Source organism: Heterodontus francisci, chromosome 4 (genome assembly GCF_036365525.1).
Source record: "Heterodontus francisci isolate sHetFra1 chromosome 4, sHetFra1.hap1, whole genome shotgun sequence".
Classification (NCBI taxonomy): domain Eukaryota; kingdom Metazoa; phylum Chordata; class Chondrichthyes; order Heterodontiformes; family Heterodontidae; genus Heterodontus; species Heterodontus francisci.
The window spans coordinates 149,212,699-149,229,351 of record NC_090374.1 but is presented as its reverse complement, the minus strand read 5'-3'; the positions used below and the strand labels follow the sequence as shown (position 1 = coordinate 149,229,351).

The 16,653-nt window shown below is 42.7% G+C and overlaps 1 protein-coding gene across 4 annotated transcripts in view; it reads left to right on the top strand.

Moving 5' to 3' along the window:
• The window catches only part of pax5 (paired box 5), a 305,908-nt gene that overhangs the window by 91,677 nt on the left and 197,578 nt on the right, over window positions 1–16,653 (top strand). For 3 of the 4 annotated variants that reach the window (XM_068030312.1, XM_068030313.1, XM_068030311.1), the window contains exon 6: window positions 13,455–13,630. In XM_068030312.1, the coding sequence (XP_067886413.1) occupies window positions 13,455–13,630 (176 nt within the window). Of the gene's footprint in view, window positions 1–13,454; window positions 13,631–16,182; window positions 16,423–16,653 lie in introns of those variants that run through there. The other variant, XM_068030314.1, reaches the window with a different exon arrangement.

The following is a 16,653-nucleotide window of genomic DNA, read 5'->3' as shown; positions in this document are numbered from 1 at the left end:
GACAGGGCTCTAGAGGGTTACAAGGTAGCCAGGAAGGAACTGAAGAATGGACTTAGGAGAGCTAGATGGGGGCATGAAAAAGTCTTGGTGGGTCTTCTTTCTTTTGGGCCTCCTTATCTCGAGAGACAATGGATACGCGCCTGGAGGTGGTCAGTGGTTTGTGAAGCAGCGCCTGGAGTGGCTATAAAGGCCAATTCTGGAGTGACAGGCTCTTCCACAGGTGCTGCAGAGAAATTTGTTTGTTGGGGCTGTTGCACAGTTGGCTCTCCCCTTGCGCCTCTGTCTTTTTTCCTGCCAACTACTAAGTCTCTTCGACTCGCCACAATTTAGCCCTGTCTTTATGGCTGCCCGCCAGCTCTGGCGAATGCTGGCAACTGACTCCCACGACTTGTGATCAATGTCACACGATTTCATGTCGCGTTTGCAGACGTCTTTATAACGGAGACATGGACGGCCGGTGGGTCTGATACCAGTGGCGAGCTCGCTGTACAATGTGTCTTTGGGGATCCTGCCATCTTCCATGCGGCTCACATGGCCAAGCCATCTCAAGCGCCGCTGACTCAGTAGTGTGTATAAGCTGGGGGTGTTGGCCGCTTCAAGGACTTCTGTGTTGGAGATATAGTCCTGCCACCTGATGCCAAGTATTCTCCGAAGGCAGCGAAGATGGAATGAATTGAGACGTCGCTCTTGGCTGGCATACGTTGTCCAGGCCTCGCTGCCGTAGAGCAAGGTACTGAGGACACAGGCCTGATACACTCGGACTTTTGTGTTCCGTGTCAGTGCGCCATTTTCCCACACTCTCTTGGCCAGTCTGGACATAGCAGTGGAAGCCTTACCCATGCGCTTGTTGATTTCTGCATCTAGAGACAGGTTACTGGTGATAGTTGAGCCTAGGTAGGTGAACTCTTGAACCACTTCCAGAGCGTGGTCGCCAATATTGATGGATGGAGCATTTCTGACATCCTGCCCCATGATGTTCGTTTTCTTGAGGCTGATGGTTAGGCCAAATTCATTGCAGGCAGACGCAAACCTGTCGATGAGACTCTGCAGGCATTCTTCAGTGTGAGATGTTAAAGCAGCATCGTCAGCAAAGAGGAGTTCTCTGATGAGGACTTTCCGTACTTTGGACTTCGCTCTTAGACGGGCAAGGTTGAACAACCTGCCCCCTGATCTTGTGTGGAGGAAAATTCCTTCTTCAGAGGATTTGAACGCATGTGAAAGCAGCAGGGAGAAGAAAATCCCAAAAAGTGTGGGTGCGAGAACACAGCCCTGTTTCACACCACTCAGGATAGGAAAGGGCTCTGATGAGGAGCCACCATGTTGAATTGTGCCTTTCATATTGTCATGGAATGAGGTGATGATACTTAGTAGCTTTGGTGGACATCCGATCTTTTCTAGTAGTCTGAAGAGACCACGTCTGCTGACGAGGTCAAAGGCTTTGGTGAGATCAATGAAAGCAATGTAGAGGGGCATCTGTTGTTCACAGCATTTCTCCTGTATCTGACGAAGGGAGAACAGCATGTCAATAGTCGATCTCTCTGCACGAAAGCCACACTGTGCCTCAGGGTAGACGCGCTCGGCCAGCTTCTGGAGCCTGTTCAGAGCGACTCGAGCAAAGACTTTCCCCACTATGCTGAGCAGGGAGATTCCACGGTAGTTGTTGCAGTCACCGCGGTCACCTTTGTTTTTATAGAGGGTGATGATATTGGCATCGTGCATGTCCTGGGGTACTGCTCCCTCGTCCCAGCACAGGCATAGCAGTTCATGTAGTGCTGAGAGTATAGCAGGCTTGGCACTCTTGATTATTTCAGGGGTAATGCTGTCCTTCCCAGGGGCTGTCCTTGGTGGGTAGGATTAAGGAAAATCCCAAGGCGTTCCACACTTATGTGAGGAACAAGAGGATGGCCAGAGTGAGGGTAGGGCCGATCAGGGATAGTGGAGGGAACTTGTGCCTGGAGTTGGAGGAGGTAGGGGAGGTCCTAAATGAATACTTTGCTTCAGTATTCACTAGTGAGAGGAACCTGGTCGTTTGTGAGGACAGCGTGGAACAGGCTGATATGCTTGAACAGGTTGAGGTTAAGAGGGAGGATGTGCTGGAAATTTTGAATGATGTGAGGACAGATAAGTCCCCGGGGCCAGGGATACCCAAGGATATTACGGGAAGCGAGGGAAGAGATTGCCGCACCTTTGGCGATGATCTTTGCGTCTTCACTGTCCACTGGAGTAGTACCGGATGATTGGAGGGTGGCAAATGTTGTTCCCTTGTTAAAGAAAGGGAATAGGGATAACTCTGGGAATTATAGACCAGTCAGTCTTACGTCGGTAGTGGGCAAATTATTGGAGAGGATTCTGAGAGGCAGGATTTATGATTATTTGGAAAAGCGTGGTTTGATTAGAGACAGTCAGCATGGCTTTGTGAGGGGCAGGTCATGCCTCACAAGCCTTATTGAATTCTTTGAAGATGTGACAAAACACATTGATGAAGGAAGAGCAGTGGATGTGGTGTATATGGATTTTAGCAAGGCGTTTGATAAGGTTCCCCATGGTAGGCTCATTCAGAAAGTAAGGAGGCATGGGATACAGGGAAAGTTGGCTGTCTGGATACAAAATTGGCTGGCCCATAGAAGTCAGAGGGTGGTAGTAGATGGAAAGTATTCAGCATGGAGCTCGGTGACCAGTGGTGTTCCACAAGGATCTGTTCTGGGACCTCTGCTCTTTGTGATTTTTATAAATGACTTGGATGAGGAAGTGGAAGGCTGGGTTAGCAAGTTTGCCGATGACACGAAGGTTGCTGGAGTGGTGGATAGTGTGGAAGGCTGTTGTAGGTTGCAACGGGACATTGACAGGATGCAGAGCTGGGCTGAGAAGTGGCAGATGGAGTTCAACCTGGAAAAGTGTGAAGTGATTCATTTTGGAAGGTCGAATTTGAATGCGGAATACAGGCTTAAAGACAGGATTCTTGGTAGTGTGGAGGAACAGAGGGATCTTGGGGTCCATGTCCATAGATCGCTCAAAGTTGCCACCCAAGTTGATAGGGTTGTTAAGAAGGCGTATGGTGTGTTGGCTATCATTAACGGGGATTGAGTTTAAGAGCCGCGAGGTTATGCTGCAGTTCTATAAGGCCCTGGTTAGACCACACTTGGAATATTGTGTTCAGTTCTGGTCACCTCATTATCGGAAGGATGTGGAAGCTTTAGAGAGGGTGCAGAGGAGATTTACCAGGATGCTGCCTGGTCTGGAGGTCATGTCCTACGAAGAAAGATTGAGGGAGCTAGGGCTTTTCTCATTGGAGCGAAGAAGGATGAGAGGTGACTTGATAGAGATGTACAAGATGATGAGAGGCATAGATAGAGTGGATAGCCAGAGACTTTTTCCCAGGGTGGAAAAGGCTATCACCAGGGGGCATAATTTTAGGGTGATTGGAGGAAGGTTTCGGGGAGAAGTCAGAGGTAGGTTCTTTACACAGAGAGTGGTGGGTGCGTGGAATGCGTTGCCAGCGGTGGTAGTAGAAGCAGATACATTAGGGGCATTTAAGTGACTCTTGGATAGGTACATGGATGATAGTCGAATGAAGGGTAGGTAGTTACTTAGATCTTGAGTAGGTTAAAGATTCGGCACAACATCGTGGGCCGAAGGGCCTGTACTGTGCTGTACTGTTCTATGTTCTATGTTCTAAGGAGCTTTCAAAGATGAACTGTGTTCTTTATGTTCGAAAGAGTTTCAGGCCTGCTGTGTTGAATTAAAGGGAATACAGACAGAGAATTATTGTAGTAGTATTATATTGTGCTTTATTCTTTGAGATTGTTCTGATGAATTATTAGCATATGCTTTTTAAAGAGAATTATTTAAAAAATATATTTTATAGCTTCAGCTGTACCACTATTTATAGTTTCCATAATCCAGGAATATTGATTAAAAAATGCTCATTAGGTTTTTGTGATCCATGTTTCAAATGCAATTTTAAGAGACAAAGCAAAAATTTAGAACAATAAAATTCTTTGGCCCTGTGCTTCCTGCAGGGAACCTGCGTCAATGACAGTTAGGCTCAGATTCTTCGACCCAAATTCCCTTCGAGCATGGCTCCCCAGGTACAGTTTCTATTCACCCAGTGTGAAGTGCATACTGTTTTGCCATAGAAACATACCTGACTTATCCAGAGAACAGAGGTACAGGTTGGCAGAAGCCAAGCTTTGGGGACTTTGGAGTGTCCTGAATGCTGCTGGAGTTTAATTGGATAAATTTGCATAGCTTGCCAGCTCAAGGCATTAGTGAGCTTTCTGCTCCTTGTGTAGTTAATTCCACTTTACCAACTAGGGCATTGCATTTGCAAGGTTATCTGGAGCTGAGTGCAAAAATATCCAAAACTCCAGTTACTGGTGTGTTCCTCACCCCAAGTTGGATTAACAAACCAGTCTGAGTGGTCAATTATCAATGATGATTGGGTGGCACAGTGGCGCAGTGGTTAGCACCGCAGCCTCACAGCTCCAGTGACCCGGGCTCAGTTCTGGGTATTGCCTGTGAGGAGTTTGCAAGTTCTCCCTATGACCGTGTGGGTTTCTGCCGGGTGCTCTGGTTTCCTCCCGCAGCCAGATTGATAGGTAAATCGGCCATGGTAAATTGCCCCTAGTGTAGGTAGGGGGATGTGGTAGGGAATAAGGGATTATGTAGGATTAGTATAAATGGGTGGTTGTTGGTCAGCACAGACTCGGTGGGCTGAAGGGCCTGTTTCAGTGCTGTATGTCTTTGAAGTCCTGGAATGCTATATACTTGCCTGGCTCAGGTATCTGATCATTGAATTTGTCACAGAACTTTGGCTCCATTATAATCTATCATCTCCAGGAATATGACCTTGGAACTCGTCCTACACGTAAGAAAGTCACCCAGCATTGTTGCCTCATAAACTTTTCATGAGTTATTTAAGGTGCATTTGCCTTCAATGTTGTGGAAGAACCTACATGGCCAATTCGCAATGTTCTAGATGTTCAAATCCAATACCATGTACTTATCATCGAAAACTTAATTCAGGTCCTCATGAAAGGAGCTTGAGCAAAGAGATGTTCTCAAAGTTTGCTCCTCACCACAAAATTGAATGAGAGGTTGCTGGAGGATGGAGCTCCCTCTCCTTGCAACTGTTTCCTATTTCTGCCAAAAATCCTCCTCACATTTTGGTCCTTAATGAGCTTCCATTTCATGCTTCGCAGCTTTGAGCCATAAAAGAGAACTGCTTGGGTGCATGTCTTCTATTCCAAAAGGTCAACCTCTTTGGAATGTTGGGACTGCTTATTACATTCAGCTGGGATGTCATTAACAATCTGTATAACACAGCTTTTCAGTAAATGCTCTGCATTGAAACAGCCATTCTCATAGTCCAAGATACTCATGGACCTTTGCTCATAATGATCAGTGTTTCTTTAGACAGACTAATCTGCAGAACTACTGATTGGAAAATGGATTGTCTGAGATACCAGGATTCCATGAGGGACATTGATCCTTCCAAGTCAGTTTTGACTTTCAAGATGTCTCTCAGTCTCATTGTGTTGGATGAGTCGCTGTTGAACTTGGTCCACCATACAGGGACATAACTTTTTTTCATTCATTCATGGGATGTGAGCATCGCTGGCTAGGCCAGCATTTATTGCCCATCCCTAATTGCCCTTGAGAAGGTGGTGGTGAGCTGCCTTCTTGAACCGCTGCAGTCGATGGGGTGTAGGTATATCAACAGTGCTGGTGGGAAGAGAGTTCCAGGATTTTGATCGAGCGACAGTGAAGGAACGGCGATATAGTTCCAAGTCAGGATGGTGTGCGGCTTGGAGGGGAACTTGCAAGTGGTGGTGTTCCTATGCATCTGCTGCCCTTGTCCTTCTAGGTGGTAGAGGTCGTGGGTTTGGAAGGTGTTGTCGAAGGTGCCTTGGTGAGTTGCTGAGTTGCTGCAGTGCATCTTGTAGATGGTACACACTGCTGTCACTGTGCATTGGTGATGAAGGGAATGAATGTTAGGTGGTGGATGGGGTGCCAATCAAGTGGACTGCTTTGTTCTGGATGGTGTCGAGCTTCTTGAGTGTTGTTGGAGCTGCATCCAGGCAAGTGGAGAGTATTCCATCACATTCCTGACTTGTCCCTTGTAGTTGGTGGACAGGCATCAGGGAGACAAGAGGTGAGTTACTCGCCGCAGAATTCCCAGCCTCTAACCTGCTCTTGTAGCCACAGTATTTACGTGGCTGGTCCAGTTCAGTTTCTGGTCAATGGTAACCCCCAGGATGTTGATAGTGGGGGATTCAGCAATGGTAATGCCCTTAAACATCAAGGGGAGATGGTTAGATTCTGTCTTGTTTGGGATGGTCGTTGCCTGGCAGTTGTGTGGCACGAATGTTACTTACCCCACTGCTGCTGTATTAGAACATAGTAAGATGTGATGCATTGCAAATTGGCATATACCCCAGTGGATGATCCTATTCTCTCCTATGATCTATACTCTCTTTTTGTGTAGGCCTTTTCATGTCTACAGTTATACTTTATTTTTGTAGATGATTCTGATATGGATACAATCCTGCAATTTGTTCTCCTCACAGTGATCTTTTTTCTTAAAAAAGAAAACTGCTTGATTTGATATTTTAGGTATGTTTTGAGTGTCTATCTGCCTCTGGATTACTTGGGCCCTCAAAGTAATTTCATGTTTTATTTGTTTTCTAAAAGCATTGCCCTAACGGATTAAATTAAATCCAGGGTTTAGAGTAAGAGTTGCCTAGCTACGCCATCAAATTATAAAAGAAATTGGTCCATAAAATATCTCCTTATTTCCCAATTTATCTACCATGTGTTTTCTCTAAGATTTCAAATAATAACAAAGGGGGGCTGGACCCAATGTCTAGCTGTCATCTCCATAGGTAACCTAAAGGAAAGACCCAGTTCCCAACCCATCTTCTGGATTTTGGTATGAAGATAACAAAACAGATACAAAACAAGTAAAAAGTATTTGCTGAAGTGCAGTAATGGGCTGTTCAGTCCTGCTGGAAAATCAGAGTATCAGATCAGATTCTTTTAACATTGGATCCTTTGTGTATAATTAATGTAACCTCATGAGATGATTTTTCCTTTTGCAAAGGAGGAAGGTTTTCATAGGTTAGGGCAAGGACAAACAGAAAGTTGATGGGTTGTCAGACTTATTGTAGGTTTGTTAAATTGTGCAGCTAATTTAATGCAGTGCTTTTGACCACTTTGGAAGAAGTATATTGAGAAGTCCACACCAATTAGTTGGTTTCAAGCAAATGTACTGTTTGAGGTTTGACTCCGAGGGTTATCATCAAGAGCATTATTGTCAACTCTTATCTGACATAGACTAGATGGCACATTGGACCATAGGACACTCTGCTCCAAGGGGCCATGAGAATGGACAGTGGTCCTCATACTGTCACAACTGCACTTTCAACAACCTGTTGTGGAGCAGATTAGATGGATGTTGACTGTATGCAGACCGTTTCCTCTTGCTGGTTGAAGGATATTACTTGGGTTCCGAGGGCTTTTGCAAAGAAATAAATCACAGGCAAGATATTAGGTATAGAAAACAATGCCAACAATTTTAAAAAATGGAAATAGGACAAATTCTCCTTTAGTGGAAACTGGCTTGTACCATTTACAATTTGACAAAACTCCTGAGGCCAACGTGCAGGGAAATTTCAAAAAACCTATAGATTTTAAACCAGTTCGTGAACCTGTTCAACTTAGAAACAAAAGAGAGAGAGAAAGAAAAATAATTAAATGCAGAAAGATCTCCTGAAGCAGAGCAAATAATCACTGCGATGTATTGAAGGAACATTTCTGTCTAATACAGTCAGCATTGTTATTGTAGGTTAGTAGAGTCCAAGTACATGAATAACTGCAGTAAGTGCCTCCACAAAGATATAGATTTTTCTTTATAGTATGGAAAAGAAAATAAATCAAATTATGTTGGAACAACAGTAAGGAGAGGGGAAGGGGTTGAGCATCTGAAGACATTTGCAATTTAATTGATTTTTGAAGGTAGGAAGTCAATCAGTATAAGTAAATTGACGTTATGAGATAAAAATGATCTCTTAATGTGATCCCTTCCCCACATCGCAGTTTCAGTGCAAATAAATGTGGCTGAACCCCCAGGATCAGCGTGACAGCAGTTATTGTGCACGCCACAGCACTGTCGAGTCAGTGGGGTTCTGTTCATGTTGCAGTTTATTTTTCCTACATGTGTCTATGCTCCCTGAGAGAAGGCAATGAACAGTCTCACACTGATTGCTGTTTCAGCCAACAGCAGTTGAGAGAATGTAATTAATGACTCTATTTGCTCGAGCACGGCTGAGAACAATTGAGTTTGTTATGGCAACAACTGATGCCAGCTTCTCTAGGCTCAAGGGATGTGTTAAGTCTGCAGCTACAGCTGGGCAGAGCACCAGATGATCCTCATGCACTGGGAGTGTTTGGCAAATGAAGTGTCAATAAAGTTAAGTGATTCAGTCCTACATTTTCAAACTGGAGTAGATGAGGAGGTGGAGTGATTTGATGGATTGCCTGTGTAGCAGCCTCATGAGCAGTATTTGACCTGTCCACAATTGGGCCTGTAGAAACCAGGATACAATAAATGAACAGCACATAGAGATTGAAAAAGCAACCTCTTAAATGAGAAAAGTAGCATTGTTGGGATTGTAGTGGTGTATGTTGCAGTGATTTTAATTGCAGACTAAGTTGGCATAATAATAACTTCATAATGCAGAAAGATGAACAATTTTGCCTTAAACAGCTTTTCTATAAATAGTGAAACCTTTGTTGCTACCACATTCAGTCTAGAGTTTTGCTATATTATGAGTTGGCACACTAAGCCTTAATAACTGATGCTAGGTTCATGAAATGGAGAAAGCAGTAAGTTGGAGTTTAGCAAACAGCTTAACTTGAAATTTACTTTGTTCCCAAAATTGATGGGAAGGCTATCTGATACAAGGAATGTGATAGAATCCCTGCTTTTCATTTTAAACTTGCCCCGATAGAAACACGTAACATACACTTCCCAACAGAATCTCCTACAGTTAAACTGGAATGAATTTTTTAAATTAAAGGAAACAGCCAGTGTGTGGACAGAGATATTGGTACTTGATGATTGGATGCACCGATTTCCATTGCTGTGTTGGGTACATTCCTTATGAAATAACCAATGAAAGACAATAATATGGTAGAACTTTCACTATGACAGATGTGCTATCCCATGTAGATACAAGGTAAGAACTTTGAGACATTAGAATCTATTCGCTAAAGAAAGACTTGCATTTATATAATGCTTTCCATGAACCCAGGATGTCCCAAAGTGTGTTGCAACCAAGGAAGTACTTTTTTTTTAGAGATACAGCACTGAAACAGGCCCTTCGGCCCACCAAGTCTGTGCCAACCAACAACCACCCATTTATACTAACCCTACAGTGATCCCATATTCCCTACCACCTACCTAGACTAGGGGCAACTTACAATGGCCAATTTACCTATCAGCCTGCAAGTCTTTGGCTGTGGGAGGAAACCGGAGCACCCGGAGGAAACCCATGTGATCATAGGGAGAACTTGCAAACTCTGCACAGGCAGTACCCAGAATCTAACCCGGGTCCCTGGAGTTGTGAGGCTGCGGTGCTAACCACTGCGCCACTGTGCCGCTGTAATGTAGTCACTGTAATGTAGGAAATGTGGCAGCCAATTTGCAAACAGCAAGATTCCACAAAACAGCAATGAAATAAATGACTAGGTAATATGTTTTAGTGATTTTGGTTGAGAGATAATTGTTGGCCAGGTCGCTGGGAAAACTTCCTTGCTCTTCTTCGAATAGTGCAATGGGATCTGTTACATCCACCTGAGAGGGCAGGTGGGACCCTCATCTGAAAAGTTCACAAGGCCATAATTGTTGCTCCTGTATGTCCCACTGTGGTAATAGGATGGGGATGTGGATTATTTCCCAATTTATCTACCACGTGCTTTCGGGGGAATACTTCTTTGCTCATGACGTTGTAAACATAGTTCTCTTGATTATTTTGAGCAAAACTGTACAGAAACACATACTATTAGAAAACTTTTATGATTTTATGATTTTGCTGTAAGTAACCAACATAGACAATCTTTCCACTATGTTCATGATGTAGCTAACACATAGTGGTCAGAGGAAATCTTCCCTTTGCTGTTATTTCCTTGGTGATGATTGAACTTGGTTGTCTCATCGTTATTGTTCTTGCCTGATCCTGCAGCAAAGTGAGCATCAAAAAGGAATCAGGTAAAATGACTAATTGAACAAATGTCCCTACATTACAACAGTGACTACGCTTCAATAGTACTTAATTGGCTGTGAAATACTTTGGGAAGTCCTGAGATTGCAGTGTTTAGACCTCCTTTCATTTGGTCGAGAGACTGAACAGATAACTGCTGCTCTATAAGTCTAAGATTTTTGTTAACTTGGTCTTATGTTGTCACCTCTTATTCAATTAGGAAAACATTTTGCTTCCACAGAATGCCTTCATCTAATTACTTAGTTTAGACACTTTTAAAAAGAAGCACTTTTATAACATTTTTTTTTGAGGACTCATATTTTAGAATTATGGACATTGGTTTATTTGGGAAAACTAAAAAGTGAATGTGTTTTTTTTACAAGGGTCACAGAGGTCTTGTTTGAAAACTAACATTTACTGGATGTCACATGCCTTAAGCTCAATAAACATCAGGAATCTTTGTGACTTGGGGAAGATGTTTGCAGAGAAATGACTTGTCAAGATTTATGGTGGTCAGGAGGTTTCACTTTTAGGATATTGTTTTGGTTCAGTTAGGATGTGGATTGTGTTGAAAGCAATTGGAGATCAACTTGCCAAGGGAGAAGCACCCAGCTCACCTCCTTCCTCCTGCCTCTGTGAAACCCTATGTATCGAGTGTGATATTTGAAACCCCTGATGCTGCATTTCTCCTGGAAAGCCTGCCAAATTAATTCTTGATGCCACCTGAAAAGAAGTGCTCCAGAAAAGATCCCAGTCGCCCATCTATGTGTACCTGGATGCCAGACTGTATGCCATTTTGGGACACAACATATCTCATCCCTTTTCTTCAAGAATTAACAAGTATTTGGCCAAAGTGTTCTGTTTTTGTTTTTTGTTGTAAAAGATCTCTGCAGAGAAAATGTCTTTTTTTTTTCCTTTAACCAGTGTGTGTGTGGATGTGCATGTTGGATATTTAAAAATGGAACTTTCATATTTCAATCTGTGTTAATGCTTTGCTTCATTACTGGATAAGTCTTGTTTTATAATAAACTGATGGTTTTGTTGTTTATTAAAGAAACCTGGTTGGCTTATTTTATTCTGGGATAAAGAGTAGAGTATATGATTGATTATATTGGTAACTGGGTGAACATTTAAATATATGTTGTGACCTGTGGAGAAGTGGAACTAGAGAAAGACAGTGCACCCCTCCCGCCTTGTTCGTAACAACACAAACCCATCTCTATGATAAATTAAGGACACAACACTGTGTTCTACCAGTCTAATGCAGTACCATATTACACCAATATACTGCTGCAATGAAGAAACTTGCTAAAGATATCTGCATGAATTCTAAATTGAAAAAGTTAACTATTTCATCTCACTTTATTGCTCTTACTATCACAAGCTTTCTGCTTCAATGAAGAAGATGAGATGGAGTCTGTAGACTCCCTACAGTTTCAGAAGCTCCAAGTATGAGCTCAACAGAGGTGTGGAGTATTTCATGAAATAGTTCAATGTGATTGAGGTGACTGGAGATGTGGAATGTCTCACATACGAGCTCCTCAATTCAGCTAATCAAAAGGTTGAGTGCCTCACGCAATAGATCTACATTACCTTGGCTCTAGACGTAGATGCTTTGTATCACCAAGTATCTGATGTAGTGGCATGATAAAGAGAGCAGCAAAATTCACCACACATATTTGGAGGCGGTTTTGAATGGCAGTCACTATTTGGAGTTAAGCTTATGGTTATTCGGCTGTACACTGGGGACTGTGATCACCTGACTGCAGGGCTCCATAATAAACAGATCTGAAGAAAAATGAAAACTAACTCATTATTTTATTAAAGTAAAAGTGTGGGGTTCGTGTCTAAGGATCAGGCACATCCAGCTGGTGTACTGTAAATGGGCACGTGTATCATTAAAGGTGTGTATTGAAGTAGCTGATCTCTGTATATCCAAGGAGTATGGAGCTCGTCCAAATGTATCTTACAGGTCAAGCTTTGAAATGAAGAAGCAATAAGCCAGTGAAATGGTACTATCACCAAAACATGATTGATCAATTGAATTCTATCAAAGAGAGTGGACAGCCAGATTAAGTCAGGGCTGATAGGTTCAATGAGTTAAAGCATGATGTTCATTTCAGCTTCATTTCACCAGTCTTTGCTTGTGAAATTGGTCAATCAATAGAGGTTGAAGATCATATATCGGTGACCATCTTATAGGGAATATAATCTACTCCAGGCAGCCCCTGACTCCAGCTGCCTTCACTATAATGGAGACAGAGCCGAAACTCCATCAGTATAACTGAAATGGGCTGATATCGTGGACAAATGAAAAGTATTTTTGGAACTCTGTTGATTTATCTTTTACTCAGGTTGATTTACAGAGAAACTGTAACCATCTTGGAGGAAATATAATGATCTCGCTTCAAAATTTGTGCAATAAATATATAGCTAAAATATAATCATAAAACTTTGATTTTTCTTTCTTCTGCCTTAAGAAAAAGATTTTCTTTTGATCAGCGGGTGGTGGTGGGGGTTGGGGGAGGTGGTGGTGTGGTGGGGGAAAAGAATGCTGTTTTGTTTGATATTACAGAATTTACAAAATTAGATCATTGTGCTTTTGTGCCTGAAGGCGTTTGAACACAAAGTAATATCTTTAGCTGTATTTGGAGGCTAAAAAAGACTGGGATTGTGACACAAGAGTTTCTATGCACGAGAGAAATGAAAAATATAGAACTAGAAATCTGAAAATGGAAACCTCGTAGGGTTCTGCTGACAATTTTTACTCTTGCATACAAAGAAATAACAATAATGTAGTGCCTTTAATTCATTCACTGTCAGTGTTGAAGTCTCCTGTTGTTCCTCATATTTCTCTAACTGTGCTGTATAATATTTAGCAATAGAAATGATCTTTCCAGCTGCTAAATGCTTGAAAGCATTTGCATATTTGATAGCTGAAAATTAAATCTGCTGGATAGAAGATTCATTTTGATGTTTAACAGATGTGATATACATGCTTCTTTAAATGTTTAATACCATTTCTCGCAGCTTAAGTAAATCCACTCCTGTGCATAGGGCTCCAAAAGATTTTTTTGGAGGTGTCTAAAGAAGAAATCTCTGACAGTAATTCATCAATATGTCCAGCTCAGTGTTCTCCCATGTGCCTTTAATACACTATGCTAAATGTCTCTCTATGTCTCTTTTGTCAAGGTGCTCAGGAAAACCCAATGCACAATGGACACTCCCACCCGAGCAGGGATTTTCTGCGGAAACAGATGCGTGGCGAGCTTTTCACACAACAACAGCTAGAAGTGTTAGACAGAGTCTTTGAAAGACAGCACTATTCAGACATCTTCACAACTACAGAGCAGATCAAATCAGAGCAGGTGAGAACAAATACTTGCACACAACCTTCTCATTAATAAACTGAGATGGGCCTTGCTGCAGTGGACCTTTGAGGCTAGAAGTTTGAATCTCTCTTCTTTCAAAGACAGTGATGCCAACTAAATAGTCAGAAAAAGCCAAGGATCTCAAGTGAAATTAGTTTGTCAGTAGGTCGGTTTAGAGCGTAAGTGGGATAAAAATCTCTGTATTACAAAAAACAAAGTGTCAGACCATGAAAAACTGTGGCTTGTGTACGCCAGTTACTTGGGGTGGGGGAGGGGGCCTTGAGTTGTATAAGGAGATGGGGTCTTGGGCACAATGCAGAAAAGAGAAGTTTTATACTTTAGACACAATATAAAAACAAGAACAATACAGGACCAAGGAGAGATTTTGTTTGAAATAATTGGGTGATAATTCGGTCACATTGGAACATAAGAACAGGAGTAAGCCATTCAGCCCTCAAGTCTGTTTCACCATTCAATTAGATCATGACTGATCTGTTCCTCAACTCCATTTACCTTCTTTTCTCATATCCCTTGATACCCTTACCCAACAAAAATCTATACATCTCATGCTTGAAAATTTCAGTTCACCAAACATCCGTAGCCTTTTGGCAGAGGAAGTTCCAGATTTCCAGGACCCTTTGTGTGTGAAGATTTTCCTCCCAAATGACCTAGCTCTAATTTAAAGATTATGCAACCTTGAACTAGGTTTCCTCACCAGAGGAAATTGTTTATCTCTATCTACCCTATCAAATTCTTTTTATCATTTTCATAGTCTTAATTAGATCCTCTCTTAACCTTATACATTCAAGGAATACAAACCAAGTTCATGAAACCTGTCCTCATAATTTAAGCATTTAAGCCCTGGTATAATTTTGGTGATTAGAGTTATCATATGTTTCTTTCTCTTAAGAAAACTTTTAAATTCTTTTGATCCAAAATATGTAGCAGTTTCACTTTTCTCTTGGAACTAATTCATCAAACCTGGCACAAATAGTCTACAAGACAAGAAACCTAGAACAGAAATTTGTATTTTCCCTAACAATCTTAGCACAACAATCACGAGCAGTACAGAACATGAATAATTCAAATTAAAGAGGAATTGTATTGCCACATAGTAATGATTAGTATAGTCATCTTACTATTATAATCTTTTATTCTTTAAAACTGATAGTTTCAGACAGCTTTGGAGCAAACATTTCATTAAGGGACCCCCTCCCCCTCGCCATCCATTGCAATGAATTGGGGATGCCGGCCACAGTCCATCATTCTGTCTCAGGAAGTCACATGGGCAGCTGTCCCACACAAGGACCTCGATATTAATGGTGAGGTGGAAAGGGTGTGGGGGAACCCTGTAGCAGGCAAAGAACCCAGCAAGGCTGGGACGTGAAGGCCCCGCCTATTTTAATGGCAGGACCTTATTGAAATAAATATGCGCAGACTCCTGCCCAATTTCTGGTCAGATTGAATGCCTGGCCAGTGGGTGGGATTAGAAATTTAGTGAGGCTGCAGCTGGGGATCCATGAGATTGGTCTACGGCAGTCAGTTGGTGGGGAACCTCTAGACACGATTGGGACAGGAGGGAGAATAAATAATCTGGGCAGCAAATGGGAGGCAGAAGGAGGAATAATTCAGGCAGTGAATTGGGGGTGGGGGTGGGAGAGAAGAAATAATTTGGGCAGCAATCAGAATGGGATGGAGGTAGGCTCTTAACGTTATTTGTTTTTTATCCTTACATTTAGGCTGGTTTAGACAGATATTAGTGCAGATCGGCAGGAGGAAGGTCGGGTCTGGCGTCTTGATGGACGATCGGGAGAGGTCGGGCTGGGAAGGCCCAAGGACTCCTTGTGGGGCCTGAGCCTGAGCACTAGCTCCTCCTGGCCCACAAAGACTTCTAAAAGGAGCAGATCTTTAAAACTTACCTTAAGCAGTCAGTGCTTCTGGCCTTTGATCTGCTGCTGGGTACCTAAAAGCCCGGGACAACTCCTGATGTTCAGCTAATTTACATCATGGCGTTGATGTCATCGGGCTAGGCATGATACCAGAGCCCATTAAATGGTAACAAGGCACCCGCCAGCCTTTTGCGAAAGTCTCATGGATGGCCTGATTTGGGGCAGTAAAAATTTAAACAAGCTGGGTTTTGTTGGAGGCGGGTTGTACAATCCTGATACTTCATCTCTTCACTGACTCTCTCCTGCCTTTCTGGGAAGTAGGGGTTAAAATTGAGGGCAAGATGCATGCTCCTAGGTTGTCTCCAAGAAAGAATTTTAAAGCATAGGTAATGCAAAAAGAGACGTGCTGATAGCAGAACAAGCCTCTTCTTGGATAATTCAGCAGATTATTCTTTTTCTTCATTGGCGATGGAGGGAGGGAGCAGGAGCAGCAATGGCATCCCTCTGCCATGTTACTATTAGGGTGCAATGTTCCCCCAATCTAAGATGATTCCCTTTGGCTTGGCCTAGGTGGGCTTGTTCCCAAAACTTTCCGATGGGCAGCCTGCTTGACCCATGCAGCCGCTGAATTTAGCCAATCCCAAATTTTCCCTCTTCCAGGCAGAGCTGTGGTGACTGATGGAACGATTCCCTGTGACGTGGTGATTTAAATCGGCTGATTTTACTGGCTGCATAGGACAACAGGCTGCTAATCAGCAGGTTAATGGAAAAAACTCGCCATGAGCAAGGCAAAGGCAATCGGAGTGGGCTCGTTAAACATGCAGCACAGCAGAGTTTGATAACTGCAGATACGATGAGTCCAGTCATCAGGAATCAGGAGAGGCAGGAAGGGAATCGGAAATCAGGGTGAGAAGAGAGGCAAATAGATTATGCCTTCATTTTTTCGTCATCAAAATTTCAACCACTTTGGCATCTATGTAAGTGATCGTACAGTAAGATGATGTAAATGATTATACAATGAGTGTCAGCCTTGGCTCAGTGGTAGCACTCTCACATCTGAGTCTGAATGTTGTGGGTTTAAGGCCCATTCCAGAGCATTGAGAACATAATCCAGGCTGACACTCCAGTGCA